The sequence below is a fragment of the Camelina sativa genome, chromosome 6, assembly GCF_030686135.1.
Source record: "Camelina sativa cultivar CO46 ecotype springtype chromosome 6, ASM3068613v1".
Lineage (NCBI taxonomy): Eukaryota > Viridiplantae > Streptophyta > Magnoliopsida > Brassicales > Brassicaceae > Camelina > Camelina sativa.
This window is the reverse complement of record NC_141885.1, coordinates 15661186-15686269: the sequence shown is the minus strand read 5'-3', so window position 1 is coordinate 15686269 and position 25084 is coordinate 15661186. Positions and strand designations below refer to the sequence as shown.

The window sequence follows — 25084 nt, the reverse complement described above, 5'->3', positions numbered from 1 at the left end:
ATTCTTTTTTACGTTCCGATATATGAATATAATAAATAAATGTTCTGTTAATCATATTTTCTTAACCAGTCATATCAACCACACGAAAAATGAAGAATTTGGTAGTTGGTGTGGAACTATAACGGCTCGAGCTGCCTGACCAAACTATACCCATAAGGCGTAACACGGTCAGGATTAAACCATGAAAAATTATTGGACAGACGTTCGAGTTAATCAAAGGACACAAGGTTAATTACTTTTAATACAACATTATTGGAATAGTATTGTTTGGTAGGCTTTCTCGTACAATACCTCGATGGTCATCACTGGAGGCTTCTTCTACGTGGAAGCTAGTCCTAAGCACAGTGCGAGCTTGACAAGCACAATGTTGATCGGGGAGAACGAAAAAGAGGAGAGTTACGTTTGAGACGGAGGAGCTAGAAAAGGTAAAGAATCGAGTGAAAATAAAAACTCTTGGCTTGCTGGTCGAAATAGTGCATAATGCATATATATATAGAGATTTATTTTTGTGCATGACTAATGTAAAGAGTGTTTTTGGAAAAGAAAACATATGTTTTCTTTACTCCGAAGTCATAAAGTTTCTATATATGGATAAATATATTATTCTCAAACTTTTTGAGAATATCCCAAAACGGAAACTTCGAACAGAGTTCCCACGCATGCAGTGGACGGACGACACATCACACATATGCTTTCTTTCTCCTTCCAGACAAAATTGATCCAGGTAATGTTTTTTTTTTCTGGGTGTAAATGTTAAGACCATGTAATGTTATTCAGTTATTGAAAAAAAAAAATTATTCAGTTTTGCAACACCTTACCATATATTTTATCTACCATTAGCGATAGACAAATACTTAGGTTCACCTCCTATACTCTCAAGTGTGATGTGTCGGTTTGAGTTTTCAAACAAAATTTCCGTTTTACAAACTAAATTACATCTCGGTTTGCGTTTACAAATGAGTTGGTTAAGATTTAGATTTTACAATTAGAACGAAATTATATGTCGGTTAGAATTTACAAATGAGATAGTTAGGATTTATATTTTACAATTAGAATGAAATTATATGTCGGTTTGAGTTTACAAATGAAATGGTTAGAGTTTAGATATTACAGTTAGAATGAAATTATATATTGGTTTGGATTTATAAAAGAACGGTTTAAATTTTTAATTTTATAATAATGTATAAGGGAAAATATACATATTTTATTTCTTATTTTATAAGGGGGTGAACGAAGAGATTCACTGTACAGGTGAACCCAATTATTGTTCTTAGTGATATCTCTTTAATTATAAGAAAATTAGGGCAACTGATGTTGATGTATTCTGCTTTGGTTTTCAAATGACTCATATAGTCACACAAGAATTTTGATCTCACATACCAAAACGGAAGATTCTTCTCTTTCTTTCCAACACTAATTAACAGTTATGCTTTTCTTCTTCACCATCCATACATAATGTTTTTCAACTTTTTGATTTTTTAACCTTAATTTCATGGTTGTATGTATCGTTTCATATTACACTGTATTCAGTTTGGGTTTACATGATTTATATAGTTTCTATTATATATTACTAGAAGTCATCTCGTGCTACACACGAGTTTAATTAGGTTACAATGTTGTTCAATTTTAGTAATTTGGAAATTATTAGTTTTTATTTGTTACCCAACAATGATTATTTTTGTGATTTTAAAAATATAGTGATCATTTTAGTTTTTTTTGGGTTTATTTATTAAGTGTTACTTGAGTTTTCCTTTTATATATAGTATTACATGGAGAAAATTTTGATTGCATAGTAGAGTTTATGTTTTTTTTCTCCTTTTAGATTTTTAATACATATTAGAGCATGTGTATTGGTGAAAAACTCATTAAGTTTCTCATCATATAATATTATTTTTAATGTAGAGAAATTTGAGAACATCTTTCTTATATTATGTGGTCATTGGTGAGTTTCTCGTCAATATAATATTTTCATTAATTTTGTAACTTAATATTTTTAATATAATTTGCTTTGAATACTTATTTTGTTATTTTTCTTTGCATTTGATCTTAAATAATAAATACAAAATTATTAGTATTTTAAAACATATTAAATTGCTTATTAATTATATTTAATTTTATTAAGTAGTTATATTTCATATCATATATGTATTGATGTAGTATATTTCAGTCAATTAAATTATCAATCCACAATCTGCATTAATCAACTCACTAAGAATACACAAAGTTGCTTAATCTATTCTTAACATGAATTGGTTTTGTTGTAACAATCTTAACTAGCAAACAAATTAAAGAAAAGAAACAGAACACAACTAACAACAAACTTTAAATCAAGATTAAACAAGTGAACCTTGGGCAAGGTAATTGACTTGAGAGATAGCTAACCAATCCTAGATGTCCATGCAACAATCAAGAACAATCCTATGGCTAAGAACACTAATGCAAATCAATCCATTTCCATGGTAGAGATTCCTATGCTAATCAAGTGATAATCAACTTTTTCCAAAGGCAATCACAAAGCTAGCATGCACTAAGAACAAGTCTTAATACCACTAAGCACCCTAATCATCAATTTCCATTGGCTAGGAGTGCAAAGCCCTTGAATAGTGTGATTCAGGAATTTCATCAAACACCTTCTGGGCAATGGAAATCCTAATGTCTAGATTCAAGCTAGATCAAGGCTTTCCAGCATTATTAACACTAAACAAGATAGGAAACACATAAATAAGGTTCTAGACATCAAAGATTAATCATATATCTCCCTAATCTACCTAGCCCAAAGTTCTAATGTTCTACTCACTCATCATCATGATCACACAAAGGAAAGAGTTTGATCTTTGTGAAATCATAATAAGAGATTATAGATTAAGAGATTTGAAAGAGAAATTGCTATTAAAAAAACTTAGAAGTACTCAATCATTCAACAAACCAAGAGTAAATAAGCTTAAGAATCCTAAGTGGCTGCTAAACAAGAGATAAACAAAAGATCAACCAAATATAAGAGATAAGAGATCAGTCTCCCCTTAATAGGGTTAGAGTATTTATAGCAAAATAAAAGGGAGCCGGATCAACCCAGTTCAAACCGGGTCAAACCCGGATCAAAACTAAAACAAGTGTGGTGATGGTCTCACACGGCGATGCTTTGACCGATTGAGATGGCCGATTGAGATGGCCAATTGGGATGGCCAGTCACACTTTGGCCGATGGTGGTGGCCGCTGGTGTAAACGGTGTTTTCTCTTCTTGAACTCCATCGGCCATGGCTTGGCCGATTGATGAGGTCGCGTGGCTCCAACGGTCATGGCTTGGCCGATTGAGCTAGGCCGCTGCTGTAAACGATCTTCCTCTTACTGAACTCCATCGGCCAGCTCTTGACCGATTGGGATGGCCGCTGGTCTTCACTCGGCCACCGTTTGGCCGCTGCTCTTGGCCGCGTGTGGCTCCTGTCTTCACTCTGGCTGTATATACGTTCACTCAAACAGGTATAACTCTTTATACGCACATCTGATTGGCCTGAAATCACCTCCATTCCAAAGCTTACTCAATTTCCAATAACTTATATGAAGACCTCTGGAGCTAAATCCCAACGAAAGGTCTTCATACGAGTCGATCTTTGAGGGACTGCAAACTGGTTTCGAATCATCAATCATCTTGTGTGCATCCAAATGTGTGTCTTCCATTATATTACTAATTATTGACTTATTTGGCTCCAAAGAACACTTTCCTTGTACATCTCTACTCCATCATCTGAGATAACAAACTTGATGCAAAATGCAACCTAAAACAACCTGAATGCTCATGAATATGCACAAAACAATGAAGAATTAAGCTCTAAAATTACATAAAAACACAAGATATCATGTATTATCAATAATAAAATTATATATACTAATATAGTTAAAGAAAGTTTCACGATACTAATTTTTTTTACAACTCTCATAATTTGTTTAATCATACTAATATTTTATTGTATCAACTAATATTAATTTTAAATAATTAAATATATTGTTTAAAATTATGCATAATGGAAATTCTTAGAAAGCTAATTTTATTTTATGACTTATAAAAAATTTAATAATTATAAATAACAAAATAAACTATTTAATTAAGATTTTAAATTTTTGTGGATTTAGTTTATTATAATAAAATCTAGCTACTTAGATAATGACATTTGTCATTATATGTTAAACTTTGAGAATCAATTTTCTCTTTTTCAATTAAAATAATATTATTATTTTTCATTTATTTTAATTATTAGAAATTCTATAATAAACTACCAATGCAGATGGTCTTAAGCATTCACCATCGTTTTTCTTTTGTCGCTTGATTTTGCAAAATTTCTATTACCAGTTCGAAATCTACTGAAAATGTAATTTTGTAATATAACTTACATGAATACAATCTTAATATGAAATTTAGATAAACAAAAATGAACTTAATAAATATCTTTACCAGTTAATTTTTAGTGAGGTAAAAAATGCAATCACATTGCTCCCTCATGATAGAATTTATTATTTATACATTCTAATACAAATTAAAATTGTTTTTACGAAATTTTAATAATGAAAATGAATCCAAGTAAATAAATTTATGATGATTATAAACATTCAATGGTTTTATTTCATCATCATCATAGATGCAATTGAATAAAATGAATAATCATTTTGTCATAACTACTTAGAAGACAACCCGTAGAATATTATAATGTCAAATGTCATCATAATAAAATTTCTTAGAAAGTAAACTATTACATGTGAAAGTGGAAATTGTTATAGGAATTTATTTTGTTCTTTTATTTATAAGATGGTTAATTCTAAAGCTATTTGATACTAAGATTCTTAAAAATATATGATACCAATATACAATTAGCATATACTACTCAAAACTATAGAACTCAAATTAATCAGATATAGTATAGAAAAATGCAACTCATATAGTACCATGATATAAAAAGACATCACAAGCTTAACAACATGATTTTTTAAGCATATAATAGTAAACATAAAATTTTCCTTTTTTATAATAGTTTTAAATACGTTTTTTTTTGCTTAAAGATGAAGACTAATAAGAAACTAAATTTACAATGGAGAAACTTCTATGCATCGTCCAGTAAGAAGAAGGTTTATCCTGCTTTGCCACATGAATGTCCAAAAGGAAAAAAAAATGAAATTCTAAAATATAAGAAAAGAACAAAACCTAACATGCCCAACATATTAAATCATGATGTAGTTCATTTTTCTCATGACGTAGTAATGTTAACACAACCAACAAACACGACAACCCTGAAGTAAAAATAAAACATGGTTCAAGGCTCTACCCATAGGCTAAGCAAGTGAAGTTAAAGATTAGGGCATCCATTTTTTGGGGCATATTTTAGGCCAAAAGTTTAGGTTTTTTTATGTAGGGAAATTTTAAAATTAAAATTATAAGTTCAGTTATTAACTCTAATAAAAAAATTTCCATATTCGAAAAGTTTTAAAAGAATAATGAGTTATTTGGTAATATAATATTTATTTCCATATAAATATTTAAATGAACATGAAAACATTGAAAAGAGAAAGAAAAGTGTGTGCAAGCAATAAACAAACTACAATATGAAAATAATGAAAATAATTTTTTATATTACTATATTTTATAATTTTGTTTACAATAATAAAAACAGATTTTTTATAAATATTGGCTTATGACATCCAAAATTGCCGGACCGGCTCATGGAGAGTAGGAAAGACATACATAAACACTCTAATGAATAAATAAATTTGTCAAACATTCTCACATAATTTTTTTCTATGTAGTATTAATGTGAACAACAAACCATGATAACTTGCAAAAATAATTTTAAAATGATTCAAGAATACCTATTGAAATTTGGAAAGATATATAAAAATAATATTTTTTTTATAGGAACCTAATGACTGAAATTAAATAATAATAACTGAAAATTTGTTTTAAAAGAGAGTAATTAGGGATTGAATTCTAATTCCATGGAAAACAGAATGAATTCTACTTTTTGGGAAAAAAATTGGTAAGATCTAATGGGAAATAAATGAGTAAGCAATTATCAAATTACTTACGGAAAACATCCCACTATTAGATTATATAGCATTAAAGGCCATAAAGTTTGCAGAAATAAAAATCCAAAAATTTATGAATTTATAAGAGAATTTAACGAACACATTAACATCCCACAGTCTAACATAATCTAGAATTCTTTCTTGTCCATGAATCATTTATAAGATTTAAACTCAGAAATAAATTTTATATATAATTTAGAATCCGTTTTTGCTCTTAATCATACATAAGGGAGGTCAAAAAAAAATCATACATAAGATTGAAACCCATATTTATAATTTCAGAATAAACTATAATCAGTTTTTTTTCCTATGATGAAAGTGGCTTTAGATCAGAAGGGTTCTTATTGAAAAGGGGAAAAAGAAAATGTTAAAAGTATTTTGTTTGTTTTATGGGCTTCTAATTACGTAGGTCCAAAATACAAATAAATTTAATTAGTTAGGTCCAAACAACAAAAGAAGAGAAGTGTTAGATAGATAACATGCCAAGTGTCATCTCCTTAACAAAAGCTGACAAAAACCTTCTCATATTAAATAAGACTAGAAGAATACCCGCGCTATGCGCGGACTTATGATTTACCGTTTTCTAAACAATTTTGCTATCAATTTGGTTTTTTAATGTAGAGTTTATCTATTTTTTAATTGTGTAAATCTTGAAAAATATAATTTTGACTTTGATTTTTTTAATACTTCAAATAGGTTTTTCATTTTGCAATTAATTATTAGATACATGCATGAACATCTTTGTTTTGAGAGCTTAAACATTTTACAATTCTTGTCTAAAACTTCTTAAAAAAATATTCCAAATGAAAGTTTGATCTAAGGATGCATATTTTGTAATAAAGAGTTTTTTAGCTTCTTAGTTATATACTATGAAATATTAACATTTTAATTTTTCAAGATTGCAGCTTGGTTAGCTCTTTAATAGATATAATTAAGATAGACATATTCCTTTCATGTTATCTCTTCAATTTCTTGAATATAACTCTAGAATTTCATGTTATCTCTTCAATTTCATAAGTTCTATGAGGCGACAAAAAAAAAACTCTAGATTTTTTTTTTATATAAGAATTTCATTTAATTTTCTTTTTGACAACTTCTAAATATTAGAATATGAAAACCCCTTCCTCTTTGTCTCTGTATTTTGCTAAACCAACATTCTACAATTTTATTCAACTATCTTCCATTTGATAGTGAACAAAATTCCAATCTTCTTCAAAAAAATATTTAGGGACAAACTTTCATGAATTTCTCTACATAATTATTAACAAATATCTCTATCACTGCTGCAACTCTTCAAACTATTGACAAATTGTAACTCCTAAACCATATATATCCATAGATTCATGGTTTACGCCAAGTGGAAGAAGTGGCTTTTTGATTCAATCTTGATACCCTTTTTGTCTTTTGGTGATGCATCTACCTTCTTGGGATATGTTATAAGCCTCTCTAAATCTTTTATGTAAATATTGAAACTGTTTTTGTGATATAAAAAAGAATAAAATACATAAATAGGTCTCTTTGCTTTTTATGAGAATAGACAGGTGGCACTCTCTCCACTGCTGATGTGTCACTCAGATGGAGAGAGTTGACCATCTTTTATAATATTGATTACTTGAATTTTATATGAGTGACTACCAATATATATATCACAATCACTTTTTAATACCTATGTGAGATTATAAATGTCTCTTGGCACATATCAATTATATTGGAGATACAAATATAATTGGAATACGAATTAGTGACCTGTTAAGATACATACATAAATAAAATTATAATAAAACTAAAAGAAAATTGAGATGGAAGATGATTTGAGTTCGAATTCGGATTACCTAAGTTCTCATAATTCAAAATTTTAGTACTCAAATTTGTCTAAATTATTCAAAAATACTAAACCTATCTAAAAACTTAGAGTATTTTTTCTCCAAATTCACTTAAAAATATAAAAAATATCCAAAAATCTGAATATTTCGGATGCTTACATTATTAAAATTATAAAAATTACTAATATATTACTACTATATAATAATATTGTGGGTATATTTGGATATCTATTCCGATTCCACTTTATCATATTCCCATTTTCCCTGCGATTTAGGAATCACGATTGATTGCATTTGTTATTTGCTTCTATATAAACGAGAAAAGCCAAAAAGAAAAGGCAGAGAAATCTGCCGGAAGAAACTGGTGTTGTGTGTTTTATCTTTGCTTTGAGTGGGATCCTTATCACATTGCAGGTCGACATTGATTGTAAACAATTCATGTTACTACTAGATTCTTTATAAACATTGTAGTGTAGTTGATGCTTGCGCTTCAAGAAGACATATGTTGGATGATCAGTTGTTCAAAAGTAGCTCTAAATTCAAATAAGAATAGGATAATCAGTTGTACAAAATTTGGGTAAAAATAGATAGATAAAATAAATAAAAAGCAAACCTAATTCAAATACGAATTATTTATTTTAATTTTCTTATTTTCATAGTTGATGATAAATATATATAGATGAGTATACTTATCACTTATGTGTAAATTAGCCGATCAAGATTCTTAAATATTTTTGGTATGGAGACAGAGAAGAAGAAGAAGAAGAAGAAGAAGAAGAAGAAGAAGAAGAAGAAGAAGAAGAAGAAGAAGAAGAAGAAGAAGAGTTTCTTCTTAACAGAGGATCTATGGGCAACGATACTAGCGAGATTACCGATAAAAATCATCACCACTTCCAAACTAGTTTGCAAGCAATGGAACTCACTCGTTGAGTCTCCTTTATTTCCGCAAACTTTTCATGTCTCTCCATCAAAACTCGCATTCTTCATGGTCACTCATGTGCAGAGTCCTACCGGAACCGGATGATGAAGTCGTGGCTCACTACGGATGCGAGACTTGGGGTCTTCAACGATCTCTTGGATCTTATATCACTTCTTTCTTAAACCACAGATTCAATACTCAATACCCTATTATTACACTCGTCGAGGCTTACACCCATGTTGGCTTGATTTTGATCACTTCTGGTGTAAAACACACTTACTATGTGGCTAATCCGATTTCGAGACAATGTGTCAAAATCCCTCATCCTCCTCCTACACCTACACGTGGTCTTTTCTTCACCTCTGGACTTGTCACACAAATTGAGAACGACGTTTTTTTAGGTTACAAAGTGGTCTTGATGGATACAAGTAACGTGTATGTCCTGAGTTTACTGATATATTCATCCGAGACAGGATTGTGGAGTTTCAAAACACTCCAATCTTCTCTCCCTTTGTCTTCTCTGAATGGTTTCAACCCCATTAGCTTGAACGGAAGCCTTCACTGGATCGGCTCCAACAGCGACTATGGAGAGGTTCTTGAATCCCATGATTTCTACGCTACTGGTAAGGAATCTGATCGATGTCAAGCTACACCTTTCCCTGACGTTGGAACCAAAACAAAATTAAGAAGAGTTTGCACAACATCTCAAGGATTTATCATGTACATGAACTTGGTCTCCCAAGACAAAGATGATGGACATGTAAAGCATAAGTTACGTGTATGGAGGCTAAATAGCCGGGAATGGCTATTAGTATCTGAAATATCTCCAGCTTGTTGTGAGACCGGTTTCGATTACATTCCGCTGACAATAAACCCTTTTGATGCTAATACAATGTACATGATGTGCAAGATGCATCAATGTTTGGCGTCTACTAACTTCCATGAAGACAAGTTTGGGCGTCACAATAGCTTGGAATGTTGCAATGACTATCAAACTCTGAGTTTTGCCGGCGACTGTAACCTGATGGAAGGCCTTTACCACTCATACTTTTGCATGTTTGTTCTCCCGCGTTGGCTGCACAAGATCCCTTCCTCGCCTTCTTGAGCAAGGTGAGAGTAGTTTCATGGCTTTTCTGGTTATTGTTATCCTCTTATGCAAGAGAGCGAGTTGGAGAATCGTGTTTGATTTATTTTTGAGTATTTAAGATAGAATATTGTTGTGGCCTTCTTTAATAATTGGTAGTTTTAATTGACTGGTGATTGTCAACTATTAAGTACGAGAACAGAACACAACACCTGCCAACATTTAGAAAAGTATAATAACCGATTAACCGCCACCACCCAAGAAGACCATGAGAAGAAAATAAAAAGATCTGTCAAAATGGAGGCAACCATCGTGACCCTTGAATCCATGATTGTCAAGCTGAATGTGCATAGCCACCCACACTAGTAACGAAATCAACATTGTGCGTGAGCGTGATTACAAAAAAACAGTCAAATATAAATTCAAACAACGGATTGTTGTCGACAACAGTTTCCAAAACTCCCTCATCATTCCTTGACTCTTATGAAGAGTAAAACCGAGTTCCACCTTCATTTCTTACCCTGTAACAAGTTAGAAATCAGTATATAAGTGGCCTGTTGAATACTATCGGCTCCATGTGATCAGTTAATTATTATAAATGAGAAAGAAAATTATATTGTCCAGTTGTTATGAAGATAGGTTCTGCTATCCTACTTTCTGAAGCAATAGCATCTAAGATATATTTTGAATTTGGTTTGGTGTTGTAACAATTAAAAGACAATGAGTATTCAGTACCTTAAGGCGAGAAGAACGCCGAGTGGCAGACGTGGATACTGGAGACAGGAGTGGTGAATCGCTAGCTCTTTTCTGTCGCCGATTCACTTGAACCTTAGATCTCCTGTTCTCTGGAGTTGAAATGTTTGTATCAGTGGAAAATGATATAGCTGGAGCTGAAGCAGATATGACAGAGGTTTCCTGTTGCAGATGTTCTGAATGTGTTGGCACCTCTAAGAAATCCAATTAACACACAAGTCTTGGTCATATTCAACTTTATATATATATCGAAAACAATATTTCAGACTTTTGAGATTGAGGTTATAAAAAAAGGATATGCGTGAGACTATTTACCAGATAAAGTGGACTTCTGAAACGTCTCCCTCATCAGACGAACAAATCTGAAAAAGTCATTGGTTTTATTCAATTCTTGAACCATCCCTTTGATTTCATCCAATTGCAGGTCGCAATCCAATACTGATATAAGACAATGGTGGCAACAGTTTCATGTTACAAGATTCTTTATAAACAAAAAAATTGTAGTTGATGCTATCTTCAAAGAGAAATATATACTCACTATACTCACGTGTGTAGATTTCATTTCCATAGTGAACTGTGAATGAAAATTCGCGTGTCGGCCTTTTTGCATCAATGTTGGTGAATGTGAATTTAACTCCTGCAAGAAAAGTTGAAACAACAAGATCTTTTAGGGTCAAAGTTCAGAACTAAAGAAGTAGGACTGATACAAACTCAATTTTCTCTTATTACCATGTCCAGCTTCAACATGAAAACCGAGAGCCTGATTGTACCAAGAGATGGCTCCACTAATATCTGTTTTGTCTTCAGAATTATCCTTAGACGTTGACAAAGCTTTATCGGAAAAAAAAAAAAAAACAAATAGAAATATGTTAGCCTGGTCTTCAGTGAATCCATGTAACCTCTTAAAGTAAAAAATTGAAACAAAGTCCCAAAAGCATGTAGCTGAATCATGAAACTTGTATGTACAATGAAGTTGAGAAATGATATATAAAATCAGTCAAAGCTAACAAAACCTTGCATCTTTTGGGAGATCATTCTCGCACACTCTTCCTTCTTTGACTTCTGTAACTGCAAAGTTCTTCTAAGCACTTCAATCCTAGACTGACTTGCAGAAATGGAATCCCTTATCCCCATTTGCCGTGCCTCTTTACGGGTCTTCACTATACATCATCGAAACATCCCAAAAGCGGTAAGATATCCAAACTCAGCAAAACATGATACTCACAAGCAAGGAAGATAACACCAAGGAGAGAAGAGAATCTAATGATTTAAACATCTTATTTAAGAAACTGGAAGAACAAGTTCAAAGTTTAAAGCTTTTGAGGTAATGGGATGTGAAGGTGGGTGATGATACCTGCCAACACTTTAACGTGCTCATCCTCTGCTTGTCTCAGATCCGCTTTCATACTCGCTAGTTCCGCTATAAAAATCAAATAAAAATTCCACAAAAGCGCTCAATTTCACCAGTCCGATTCAAATTAGAAAACCCTAATTTCACAGAGACAGAACCTAAAACCCAAACATGTTTAAAATTTACGAGTTGGGTCATACGAAATTGATTGGGTACTATACGAATCTCGAAATTTTTACCTTGGCTTTGTGCAGTGGCTTGAGCTCGCTCCAGTAATGAGTCCATCGATCTCTGGAAAGGAGAAGCGATGAAGGAATCGATTTTATTACGCTGTTCATCTAAATCTTTCTCACACATGAGTCCCAGAGACGCCATAGTCTTCCTCATAGTTGTATCTCCACCAGCGATGCCGCTAATCTGCTCTATCACAGAGAGAGAGAGAGAGAGAGAGAGAGAGAGAGAGAGAGAGAGAGAGAGAGAGAGACTCAATCGAAGATTTTAGCCCGCCATTAGAATTTGTTTTTGAGTTTCGAAATGCTTCAAAAACGCTAGCCACGGAGATTGTAAATGAGAACCTCAAAACGTCATCGTTTTAGATTTGCTAAAATCCAAACTTATTGGGCTCATAGGTATTATCCTCAAAAGGCCCATTAGTGTATGTTTTTTGAATAAATCAAAGTTTATAGAGTAGTTTCTTCTCAATGCAATGTTATCATCACATCTGTAAATGTCGTAAATACCTTGACGGTTTACAATTACAATATCACAATAGCAAATAATATTATTTTACGTTAAAAGTGAGAAGTTTTTTTTTATCGACACTCATCATGGCCTCATGTCATGGGTAGTACTACCGTCGTTACGCTATTGTGTTAATGTCAAAGACCCTTTTATGTGCATTAACTACGTACCTTTCGTTTATGCAGTGCATTGTTTGTCTCTACTTTTTCATACTATATATGCTTTTGCGACATAGGTTGTTACCATTCAAGATCTAAAAAGCTCGATCGTAAATATTTTACTAGCATTCATGAATCTAAAGTAAGTGACTTTTCATTAATCTTAATTATTGGTGGATTTTTTTCTTGCACAACATTAAATACTAATACATTAGAATATTTGCTGATCTACCCTCCAATGTTTCTCATTCCTTCTTCACCGGCCTGCAATGGCGCCGTAAATATAAATCATTATTCAACACAAATTAAAAGATATGCATGATATATATATACGTAATATATATAAGAGGTTATGAGTTGTATATATTACAAATGAGGTGGAGAGCCACACTTCTCGTGGAGACATTTACGGAGACAAGGAGATTCAGGGACAGTTATGCGGCCACCACATTGGTCGATGCACATTTGCTTGCATGTCCATCTTAATCTTACTGCTTATCCTTCTCTTATGGTTATGGAGGCCATCACCATCACGATCACTATCATCATCATACTCCTTTTCGTCATCTCCATCTTTTTAAGTTTTTTTCTTTTGATTTCAGATAGAAGATTATGTACGTTTTCTTCTTCTTTTTGTTAGTCATAGTTGTGTGTGTAATATATATATATATACGAATGGCCAAAAAGTTAATTCTATAAAATTCAAAGTTTGACTAAACGCGAAAAGTACATGCATGAGATTGTGCTAGAAAAGAAAGAAATCTAGTTGGACAATTGAACTTAAATACTGTATACTACAATTACAAACGAAATGGAGAAACAAACAAGTATATAATATACTTTAGTACCTTTAGCAAATTTAAGGTAACGTTCGATGATTAAGTGGATTTTGTGAAATGAAATGTTGTGGAAACGCAGTGTGTGTGTATATATCAATGGTGAAATACGAGAAGATCAGAGTGCACTAGCTAGATTTTAATGGGCCTCGGCAACTCAAGATTTGAGAAAACAAGACCGCGTTTAATCTACTTAACAGTCAAACCGATCCTGGATTTGGGTTACACTTCAACTATTCAAATGATATTGTGTGATTTAATTTTTGTTTTTTCAAATGTGTGATTTAGATTTTTATAAAATTATGTAGTAAAAATGAATTATGATAATTTTTTTAATGATGGTGGTTAGTTGGTTACTTTTTGTACGTGAGAGTTAGTTGGTCTAATTAAATATCTTAAATATGTAGTTAAAATGGATTCCCGAAACTATATAAATAGTGCGCTTGTATTTTTGTTTATTTTTTGAAGAGATCACAAATGAATACATTAAGGTGAAAGCAAAAATCTACCTTGTTAATTATATGTAAATGATTAAAAGCATAGCAATTAAATAAATTTCAACAATGTCTTTAGATCATGTGACATTTTGATTTGATATATATATATATATATATATATATATATAATTTTTTTTTAAAAAACTCAAACAATAAATCGGTGGAACCAAACTGAACTGAATCGTTGTACTGTATATTAAATCAGTAACCAAGAACTCATCTAAACATCAAAGTGCTTATATATCTTTAATATCTATATATGTTTTTGGTCTAAAGATCTAAAATAATCTATTCTCTGATTCCGTGATTCTGTGGAGACTTCATCCTGCTTATATAGGAAACAAAAAGTAAAAAGACCATGTCAATTTGATTATTAAATAATTATATCCAAATAAGCAAATCTATATGAAAACAAAAATAATAGTAGGAGTATATTACTTAGAACGATAAACATTGGTAGGAAGAGAAGGAGGACCGCAGTTAAAAAAGATGCATTGGCGAACGCAATTCTTATCAGGGTTATCATAGCACCTGTGCACACACCGTTTCACACAATCCTCATGTGAGTACTCCTCAGCCTTGACCTCACCTATTATGGTTCCGACCAACACCATCATCATCACAACCATCAACGTTACCTCATCATCCCCATCACTTCTTCTTCTTTTAGGTTTTTTTTTTTTTTTTTTTTTTTTTTTTTTTTTGTGTTATTATGTATTTGTGTTATGAATTTATTAGAGAATAGAGTGAATGACCCCTTTATTATAGTCTTAAACCACCAATCAGTTATTGATTCTCAGTCATAAATATCGTATTAGTAAGTTGACCAAACGAATGTAGTATTATTTTGGGGTCAAATATATATAATGTTTTCTTTATCTGTATTAATATAAAAGTAATAATACCATTTTGAGAAACGTATATATATCATGAATTAAATTATATATCTTAATGCCAAAATTTTGTTTAAAAATATATACTAATAAAAAGTAGGAGCTATAAGCTCCTAAAGGCGTCCACCCACATAGGATTTTAAACCTCCAATTGTGATTAGACACTTCACTAATTAACATTTTTTAAAATCTCCAGAATTTTTTATATTAAAAATTATTTTAAACAACCAATCAGGATTTGACATGTCATTCATTAACATTTTTTAAATTTCCAGAATTTTTTAGAAAAAGGAAAATTTTAAATTTATGGAAATAAAAGAACTATGCACAATATCCCACATCGGCTAAAAAAGTTTTAGACAATAGTTCAGAACCAGTATAAATAAGATTAATATGCTTCCAACAACGAATGAGCAGAAAAACTTGATTTATCAGGCATCCAAGTTTAAAAGTATATTCGGTTTGATCCGGTTTTTTATTTGATCAAATTAAAACTTTAAAAAGTTTCAAAAAATAAATTATATTATTTTAAAAGTTCTTAGCTTTTAAAAAGTTTTTAAATATTATAATTTTTAAATTTTAAAAGTTTAAAATATTATAAATATTGAAACTTTTTAAAAGTTTAAATATTATAAATATGGAAACTTTTAAAAGTTCTTAGCTTTTAAAAAGTTTTTAAATATTATAATTTTTAAATTTTAAAAGTTTAAAATATTATAAATATTGAAACTTTTTAAAAGGTTCAAAATTTATATTTCGAAATCTTTTAAAAGTTTAAAATATTATAAATATTTATGTAAAACATAAATTATTTTATTTATCTACGTTTGTGCTTTTATTTCTTATGAGCTGTAAAACATATTTTTGTGTATGATTTTATAGATAAGTTGATATTTTTTCATTAATTTTTTACTTTTTATCTTATTTTTTATTTTTATGAGAAAATAAATGATTTTTTTCTTGGGGTTTGATGGATTAATAAGTTGTGTGGTAGTCTAAAAAAAGGTTTTTTAGTGGAAGAAAGTGAAGAAGTTGACGAGGATGAAGAAGAAAAAGAGTATAGCGAAGAACCAGACGGTAAAAGTAATGATGACGATTACCACAAAATTTGACAATAGAAATGACAAGAAAGAATATGAAGAATAAGAAAACATTGAATAAAAAACACGAAAAACATAGGTGGTAGCGATCAATTAGATATGAAAACGAGTTAAATTCATGGTGATAAAATTGTTTTGTTTTTCTAGTAGTCAAAGAAATGGTTTAGGATATGTGAGGTCATCAGTTCAATTCGCCTCGCGTGGATGTCGAGTTAAATTCATGATTTTTTTTATCAGATTTGATTTTATAACACAACTGATTTTTATATTTCAAAAAATTGTGTATCTGAAATTTAACTTTTTCTTTAATACTAATTTAAATTTTTTATAAGATAATATGTTATTACCGTCATCAATCATATATAGTTTTCATCAAAATATATCAAATATACCCACGCATAGCGTGAGTTCAAAACCTAGTAAAAAATAAAAAACCTCTATATAGCAGATAATCTACACCAACAGTCCAAAAATGTTGGCTTGGAAAATGAATAAAAATACAAAGCTTTTCAATATTCTTAGTCAATATTAAAGTTAATATTTTTATCTACCAGTCTAAAACTTTTTTTTTCAAGTTTTGATTGAAAATTTTCCAATAATGTAGTGGAAAACTTTAAATTTAATTCTTAGAAAATTATTACTAGTATTCATTTTCCACAGTAACAAGAAATTTGAAACATAAGAGAAATAACGTTCTTCGTAGTTGTAACCTACTTAATGCTCAATACTTGATCTTAGTAGAAAAAAGTTTGGTTTTCTTAGAAAAAGAAAGAAATCATACGCAACATATATATATATATATATATATATATAGGTAATATAATTTTTACAATTTTTTGTCGTTTTCTTTGATGCATTTCCCTTTTGAACGTTGTGACTGCTGATAATGAGGATAGCATGATATATATACCCCTGATCCCTTTTTTCAAATTATTTTAGCAAAAAACTATGGTGTTTCACATGCTACAAAATCCAAAATCTAAACTACTAAAGTGCAGAAGTTAAACATGGACATGTGTTGGATAATGAATATTATAAGCAGTTGAGTTTTAACATGATTAAATGACGTCGGTGGCATAAAATTTTGTTTTTATACTCGTAGATAGTTTAACCACGCTCATCATTCTTACCATTATATTTTTTTAATTTAATGTTAAATTATATTTAAAAAAATATTATTAATTATTATAATAGTACAATTTACCTAAATCTTAATTAAAAATGTTGTTTGTTAATTTATATATTTTTTTAATGACAAAATAAACTCCGCACGTACGTGCAGATCGATCACTAGTGAATACATTAAGGTGAAAGCAAAAATCTACCTTGTTATATGTAAATGATTAATAGCATAGCGATTAAATAAATTTCAATAATGTCTTTAGATCTTGTGACATTTTGATTTGATATATATATATATATATATAATTTTTCTAAAAAACTCAAACAATAAATCGGTGGAACCAAACTGAACTGAATCGTTGTATATTAAATCAGTAGCCAAGAACTCATCTAAACATCAAAGTGCTTATAAAGCAAGATTTTTATCTTTAATATCTATATATGTTTTTGGTCTAAAGATCTAAAATAATCTATTCTCTGTTTCCGTGATTCTGTGGAGCCTTCATCCTGCTTATATAGGAAACAAAAAGTAAAAAGACCATGTCAATTTGATTATAAATAATTATATCCAAATAAGCAAATCTATATGAAAACAAAAAGAATAGTAGGAGTATATTACTTAGAACGATAAACATTGGTAGGAAGAGAAGGAGGACCGCAGTTAAAAAAGATGCATTGGCGAACGCAATTCTTATCCTCAGGCTTATTATGAGCGCAATACTGCACACACCGTTTCAAACAAATCTCATGTGGGTCATCAGCCTTGACCTCACCTATGATGGTTCCGACCAACACCATCATCATCACAACCATCAACGTTACCTTCATCATCCCCATCACTTCTTCTTCTTTTAGGTTTTTTTTTTTGTGTTATTATGTATCTCTGTTATGAATTTATTAGAGAATAGAGTGAATGACCCCTTTATTTATAGTCTTAAACCACCAATCAGTTATTGATTCTCAGTCATAAATATTTTGGGGTCAAATATATATAATGTTTGGGGTCAAATATATATAAAGTTTTCTTTATCTGTATTAATATAAAACTAATAATATATCTCTACAAAATAGTAGTATTATTTTGGGGTCAAATATATATAATGTTTTCTTTATCTGTATTAATAGAAAAGTAATAATACCATTTTGAGTTTTGAGAAACGTATATATCATGAATTAAATTATAATCTTAATGCCAAACTTTTGTTTAGAAAAAAAAATAAACAACCTCCATATATAATCAGATAATCTACACCAACAGTCCAAAAATGTTGGCGTGGAAAATGAATAAAAATAGGAAGCTTTTCAATATTCTTAGTCAATTTATACTATGAGGAAAAGAAAAAAAGTCAATTTATACTAAAGTTATTATTTTATCTACGAGTCTAAATTTTTTTTTTCAAGTTTTGATTGAAAATTTTCCAATAATGTACAGTGGAAAATTTTAAATTAATTCTTAGAAAACTATTAGTATTCATTTTCTACAGTAATGTAACAAGAAATTTGAAACATAAGAGAAATAACGTTCTTCGTAGTTGTAACCTACTTAATGCTCAGTACTTGATCTTAGTAGGAAAACGTTTGGTTTTCTTAGAAAAAGAAAGAAATCATACACAACATATATATATTTGGGCAATTGACAAAAATAACATTATTTTAGTTTTTTTCCACAATTAGCACATGTTTTCAAATGTAAAACTAGCATAAAGTTTTATATTCTCAATTTTGGAAAAACCTAAATTAAAGTTTATTTCGTTCTTTTGAGACTCCACAAACACGATTCATCCTATACCTCTCTCTCTCTCTCTCTCCCATGTTCCCTTGAATTTCTTCCTCCTCCTTTGAATATTGTTCCTTTTTGTCTGTTACTTCACCATCTTTACTTGATTCACCGACTGTTTTACTCGTTTAACACGTTGAATTCACTTAGTTTTTTTTTTCTGATTTCTCTTCTCTAGGTTCTCTGATTTCAGGAAGGATTATATGAAATCCAGGAATGGTTGTATGAAATTCGAGAAGGATTCTATGAAATTCATGAAGGATTGTATGAAATTTGGAAAGAATTCTATGAAATTCAAGAAGGATTTTCTTGAACTTCATGATGACTTTGAAACATCAGAATGTTCACAAAAATGAAATCATTACCCCTCACTAATAGAGAAACTATAATATTTGACACCTTGAAGTAAACACACACAAAAATAGAGATTTAGAAACACAATTATTCAAATTTAGGAAAGTTACAATAATATTCAAGAAGGGCACTTTGAAATTCAGGATGTTCTTCATAAAATAATGGTTGAAATATTATATGAAGATTACATTTTAAAGTGATGATGGATAAATCTCATAATGATTGAAAACAATTAAGTGCATAAATTCATCACATTAAGGAACCACATGAATAGAAGATTGAAAAATTCATTTTTTTGAATTTAGGAAGAACTTCGTAACGTTTAGGAATGCCTTCTTGAATTTTAGGAAGCTATTCCTAAATATACATAAATCTCAAAACGGGGATAACGAGAACCAGAAGATCCTCCACCACCACCACCATACTTTGCCTCATCAACAATATTAAGCCACTCTGTAACTGATGAACTACAAACCGAAGAAGCTGAACACATCAAAATCTTTTCTTAAGTCTAAACACATACAGATCGAAACTGAGCTGCTTAAAACTCACCTTAAGCACCAATTCCATACCATCGGAGATAAAACCAAATCAACTACCACTCTTCTGCACGACGGTGGGATCAAGAGATACGACGGAATCAGCACCAACAATGGCAGCGTCAGCAATTGTATAAAAAACCGCTCTGATGCCTACCGACGAATCCAAGCCGTAGGAAGGAGGAATCGTATCTCGGTATGTGCGATTAATGAATACATCGCCACAGAGATTCAGAAGGTTAATGGTGGAAGCAACCATTGGTATCTTGGAAGTTGGATCCATGGAGATGGAAGAAATGGAGACTCCGATGAAAATGAACGGCGGAGATGGTCTTCGGCGACAAGAGCGATCGAAGATATTGATATTTTAGAGTTTCCTTATTATTAAATTTGTGCTAAATGTGGAATATTTGAAAGCAGGTGCTAACTTTGGAAGAAAAACATAGATTAATGCTATTGAGAGGTATTTCTCTATATATATAGGGAATCCCTATATTAGTAAAAGAGAAGTACAACTTACACTTCGGACAAAAATGCCCACGATGCCAACAGCTAGAACCATCTGCGAGAAGGTCAAAAATGACTTTAGAGTGTGTTGAATTGAGTTTTATTTCGAAACAAACCCGAAATTCACTAATCGGATATACTTGACAAAAAGTGGGTTTTAAATGGGTTTCATACTCTTTAATGGGCTACATAAGAAACTAACAAACAATTTATATATACATTTTTGAAGTACATTTTGGGTTCTACCCTTTTATTTGTACTTATTTACAAATTTAATCCCCAAATAATTTTCAAAAATAACATTATTTTAGATTTGGTTTCCTAAATATTTTACATATCATTCCAACTAAAAAAATACAGCAGAATCAATATGGAAATCAAAACTATGATATATTTAACCACACTTTCTATTGTGTATTGAAGATATTATATATCTAAATCATTTACAAACAAAGAAAACAACAATTTGATTCCTATCTTGTTTTCCAAAACATGTGAGCTTTGATTCTTAATGTAAAAAAAACTTCAATTCACATTTATTTAAATATTATAATTTATATCTATAAACTTAATAAAATTTTTAAAAATTATAAATATGTAAACTAATTTTTTTCAAAATACTATAAAATATAGTGATATAGTAGATGAGTTATAAAGAGGAGATGTTGGAATTAATAAAATATCATTAAACTTGTGCTAACACGGGTTAAATCCTCATTTTATTATTTGTCAACACTATTAATATTAGAATATTTGACATATAAAATTAAGTTGATTTAACTAAGATTATGTAAAATAATCATTAGGAAAAATGTGACTTATCATAGCGTATAAATGACTTACTATGTATTTCGATATCTTATTTTTTATCTTTTGTTATAATAACTAAAAAATTAAAATAGAATCTCAAACACTAAATATAACAAACAAATAATTAATATAAACATTCACCCGCACAAACGGTCATAAAATTTAGTTATTCCTCTATTTGAAAAACATCCAATATTTAACAAACGAATTAAATATAAAATATAAATAATATATTCACGAGGTGTATTACTGGTTAAAATCTAGCTAGTATTAGATTAGTCGACAACGCTTCAATTTCGGAAGCTATAATTATGGTATTTTGAATTATAAAAGTACAATTAGAGCATTTACTACGCAATATTGAATTATAGAAATATTCTTTAGTTACAAAGATATTTTCTTTCAAATTGTACCTAATTTTAGTCACCTAATTGATTTAGTTATTGTAAAACTCATTAACTACTATCCTAAACTAACAAAGCCCAAAAATATTCCATTCCAATATTTGATTACCAAATTAAATAGGGTTAATATTTAAAATTTTAGGAGAATATACCCTAAAATCTACCATAATCAAGCAACAGTTATACGTCTCCCTATGACACGTTAGTCATCTAGGTTGAATTCATTATACCTCCCATATTTTCTTTACTTCATTTCTCGATTAAGCTTTATAAGTAGCTGCCATTCTTTTTTTTTTCTTTTTTTTTTCTTTTTTTTTTAAAGTTTTTTTCAGCTCTATAAATGGCTGCCATTCTTCCAATAATAAGCAACACACTAGAAAAAAACTTGAACGCAATATACCATAAGCTTATGTTAGTAGTTTTTTTCTGTATCATATTCGTTTTCATTAGTTTATAAGTTTATATGTAAGTTTATATGTATTTTTTATATTAACATCATTTTATTTTATGCATAAATTATAGTTAGAAATTGATAAATACTCATCTTTTTCTTTTTGGACATGTCAATGACATAGAATATCCTGAATTGTACATATATAAGAATTGTAGTTGTGCTTCATGGCAGGAAAAACTCAACGGTAAAAGAGATTATGATTTTTCTAATCAATACAGTTGTATAAGTAATAATCTTATACCAAAAATCTTACTCATTATCTTTTCGTTCTCAATCTTTTTTTTTTTGCTTCAATGTACAAAGTTTCACCCTAAATTTATAAAAAGGTGAAAACAAATTGACTACATACACTGTTTGAGAACGAAAATGATCAACTACTTTCGGAAACAAATAACCATCTGAGAGCATGACAATCAATTTGAAAAATACCAAATAACACTTTGCAAAATTTAACTTAAAAACCAAAATAACTTACCAAAATACATGCAATTGGTTCATAACTCTTTGAATTCATAAAGCCAAAGTGATTTTGCTGAATTATTAATTAGGAAAATTAGAAATAAAGAAGGTTTTTTCAAACATTTGTCCATCTACACTTTTTTTTGAAGATTGTCATTTGTGTCGAAAATGTATTTATTGTTTAGATATGTTCTAATATATTTTAGAATATGTATTTTTAACTATTTAGAAGAAAAAAAATACAGAAAAATCGATTTGCTCATACTTTAACTTATCGTGATCGATTGTTTTCCCTCTCTTCCACTTTCCACGAGATTTTCCTTTACCTGATTATAATGCAAATCTAAGTTACTTATGGTGTATGGAGATTGGATACCAACAAGGAGTGGAGATTTATTGACGATGAAAAAAACATTATTTTAACCAACACTTGTATAATATAAAGATAAATGGACAACAACGAAACTGTGTTTTCTTATAATCATCAACACTTGTATAAATATTTAAGAACAAATTTTCATCAAACATGGTTTTTACTTCTTTGATTTGAGCTTGAAACGTTGATGTTTATGACCAATTTTTCACCCTTCTGAATTTTCTCTTCTTCAACAGAATCAAACACCTCAATTATTTAACCGAGAAGTCCAAAACCAATATCAATCGCAACACATAAAGCTGTAGACACAATTGCCATGAGTCATCATCCTTCAATAACGAACATACGACAAGTTTCAAATCTGTTCCCCATAATTTCTTGATAACTTGGTTTTGTTCAGTGTAGTCTCTAGAATAAGACAATTTTCATCCTATTCCATGATATTCTTGGATTATTCTTAAAAGTTGAAAACATTCAAAAGAAACTAAATAACATTATGAGAAAGAGAGAGGCTTTTTTTTTTATTATTATTTTTTTGTCCGATTTGGACTTGTAAGTGAAACCTCTGTTTTAGTTAGAGGTTTTGGGTGTAGATAAAAAGTTATTTTACTTCAATTAAGTAATTTTAATTAAGTAATTTTTTTAATTAAGGGTATGATTAGTTTTAAATTTTTCAAAAAACTTATTTCACCAAACTTATCTAAATAAAGTATAGATGGACGAACTGATACGCCCAAAATTCGAGAATCACTCAGCCGGACTAAAAAGGATAGAAACTTGCCAAGGTGCAAGGTGCAACAAGGGAGATTTGATGGATTGAGGGGTCGCATAGCAGTTGCGGAAGGCTGCTGATATTCCCAACTCCAATCACTGTTAGATATGACACACTAGTCCAGGAAAAGGAGGCTGTTGCTTCGATATTACACACCAAGAAACAAAGAAATGTTCTAGACAAAGAACAAAGAGATATAGAATCTAAAATGAAAAGGAAAATTGGTTGATTATTCTCAAATGAGATTACATGAGTTTATATAGAGATAGAAAACTTGGTCACAAAGCCAAGTATTATTCTTGAATCTAAAACACAATAAAAATAGATAGTTGAATGAAGATTCAACCCTTTGAAGTTTGCCTTCCCAAGGTGTCCTTCACAAGTTGAGTTGAACTCCATTTTCGTCATCCCTCTTTGACCACAAAACAAAGTGATTATTCTGGGCTTTCTTGGACATGAATTAGGCTCAAAGTGGGGTGGAATTGATAGGTATCATCCCCAATAGTTTTTTCCATGCTCTCTTTGGCCATAAACTCTTGAATTGACCCATTAAGAGTTTCTTTGATATTTTCTCTCTTTGACTCTTTGATCCAACTTGCTGATGAGAAACAACATGGGCTGTACCATTTCTTCACCTTGGGCTTAGTAGAAACAACACCTGGTTGCCATACATAATTCTGGAAGCTCTTAAACCAGTTGGACCTAAAACTCTTCAAGTGAACAACTAGATTAACCTCCTTTGACAAATGGAATGTATTGCAAATGGTTTTTTGGCTGGAAGAATTGATCTTCAAATTTGTTCGTGTTGAACAACGCTCAAGGATCTTCTTGGATGGTCTCATGATCATATCATACCCCTCCTCTTGAAAAAATTTCGTCCTCGAAACTGTAAGGCCATAGGTTGGAGAGTGTTGAAGTGATTCTGGTGGTTTCTCTTTGAGGGAATATATGACTCCATATTTTTGACCATGAGGCAGAAGTGCAGCCCTTTCTGTGAGACCTTTCTTTATTCTTTCAAAATCCACAACTCCCTTCATCTTACTTGACCAGAAGTGTACCGTTGACTTTTCTCTCTTTGTTGGTGCATTAGCTGAATCATTCATACTGCCAGGGTTGTTGATGATAATGCCTTCATTCGCAGCTTCCTCACTATGATCTTTGTTGATCTCTTTATACGCTGGTTCTTTGGTTTCTGTTTGCTCACTCGGTGATTTTGTTCTTTCTAACAGATTATCCTGAACTAGCAACTCCTTATGCTCCTTTGGTGATGGTAAGAAAACAAAAGC

At 30.5% G+C, this 25084-nt stretch overlaps 2 protein-coding genes and 2 pseudogenes across 3 annotated transcripts; 1 reads left to right on the top strand and 3 right to left on the bottom strand.

The window, feature by feature from the left end:
* The first annotated feature begins 8833 nt into the window (after nt 1–8833).
* LOC104698954 (F-box protein At3g28330 pseudogene) lies at nt 8834–9916 on the top strand (annotated as a pseudogene).
* A 250-nt stretch (nt 9917–10166) lies between these two features.
* LOC104791034 (kinetochore protein SPC25 homolog) lies at nt 10167–12553 on the bottom strand. 2 transcript variants are annotated; one of them, XM_010516833.3, is made up of 8 exons: nt 12239–12553; nt 12003–12068; nt 11662–11808; nt 11378–11479; nt 11187–11285; nt 10964–11086; nt 10631–10842; nt 10167–10416 (listed from the first exon to the last, which is right to left on the bottom strand). In XM_010516833.3, the coding sequence occupies exons 1-8, from the start codon at nt 12384–12386 to the stop codon at nt 10405–10407; spliced, it is 909 nt and encodes a 302-aa protein (XP_010515135.1). In that variant the 5' UTR covers nt 12387–12553; the 3' UTR covers nt 10167–10404. The 2 variants fall into 2 exon arrangements, with proteins under 2 accessions (XP_010515135.1, XP_010515136.1); XM_010516834.3 differs by having other exon boundaries at nt 11196–11285.
* Nucleotides 12554–13143: 590 nt separating this feature from the next.
* LOC109133487 (uncharacterized) lies at nt 13144–13494 on the bottom strand (annotated as a pseudogene).
* Nucleotides 13495–17693: 4199 nt separating this feature from the next.
* LOC147942638 (uncharacterized) lies at nt 17694–18243 on the bottom strand. The gene is made up of 2 exons (XM_087453015.1): nt 17966–18243; nt 17694–17856 (listed from the first exon to the last, which is right to left on the bottom strand). Exons 1-2 carry the CDS (start codon nt 18181–18183, stop codon nt 17817–17819), a joined length of 258 nt encoding a protein of 85 aa, XP_087309141.1. The 5' UTR covers nt 18184–18243; the 3' UTR covers nt 17694–17816.
* Nucleotides 18244–25084: the final 6841 nt, after the last annotated feature.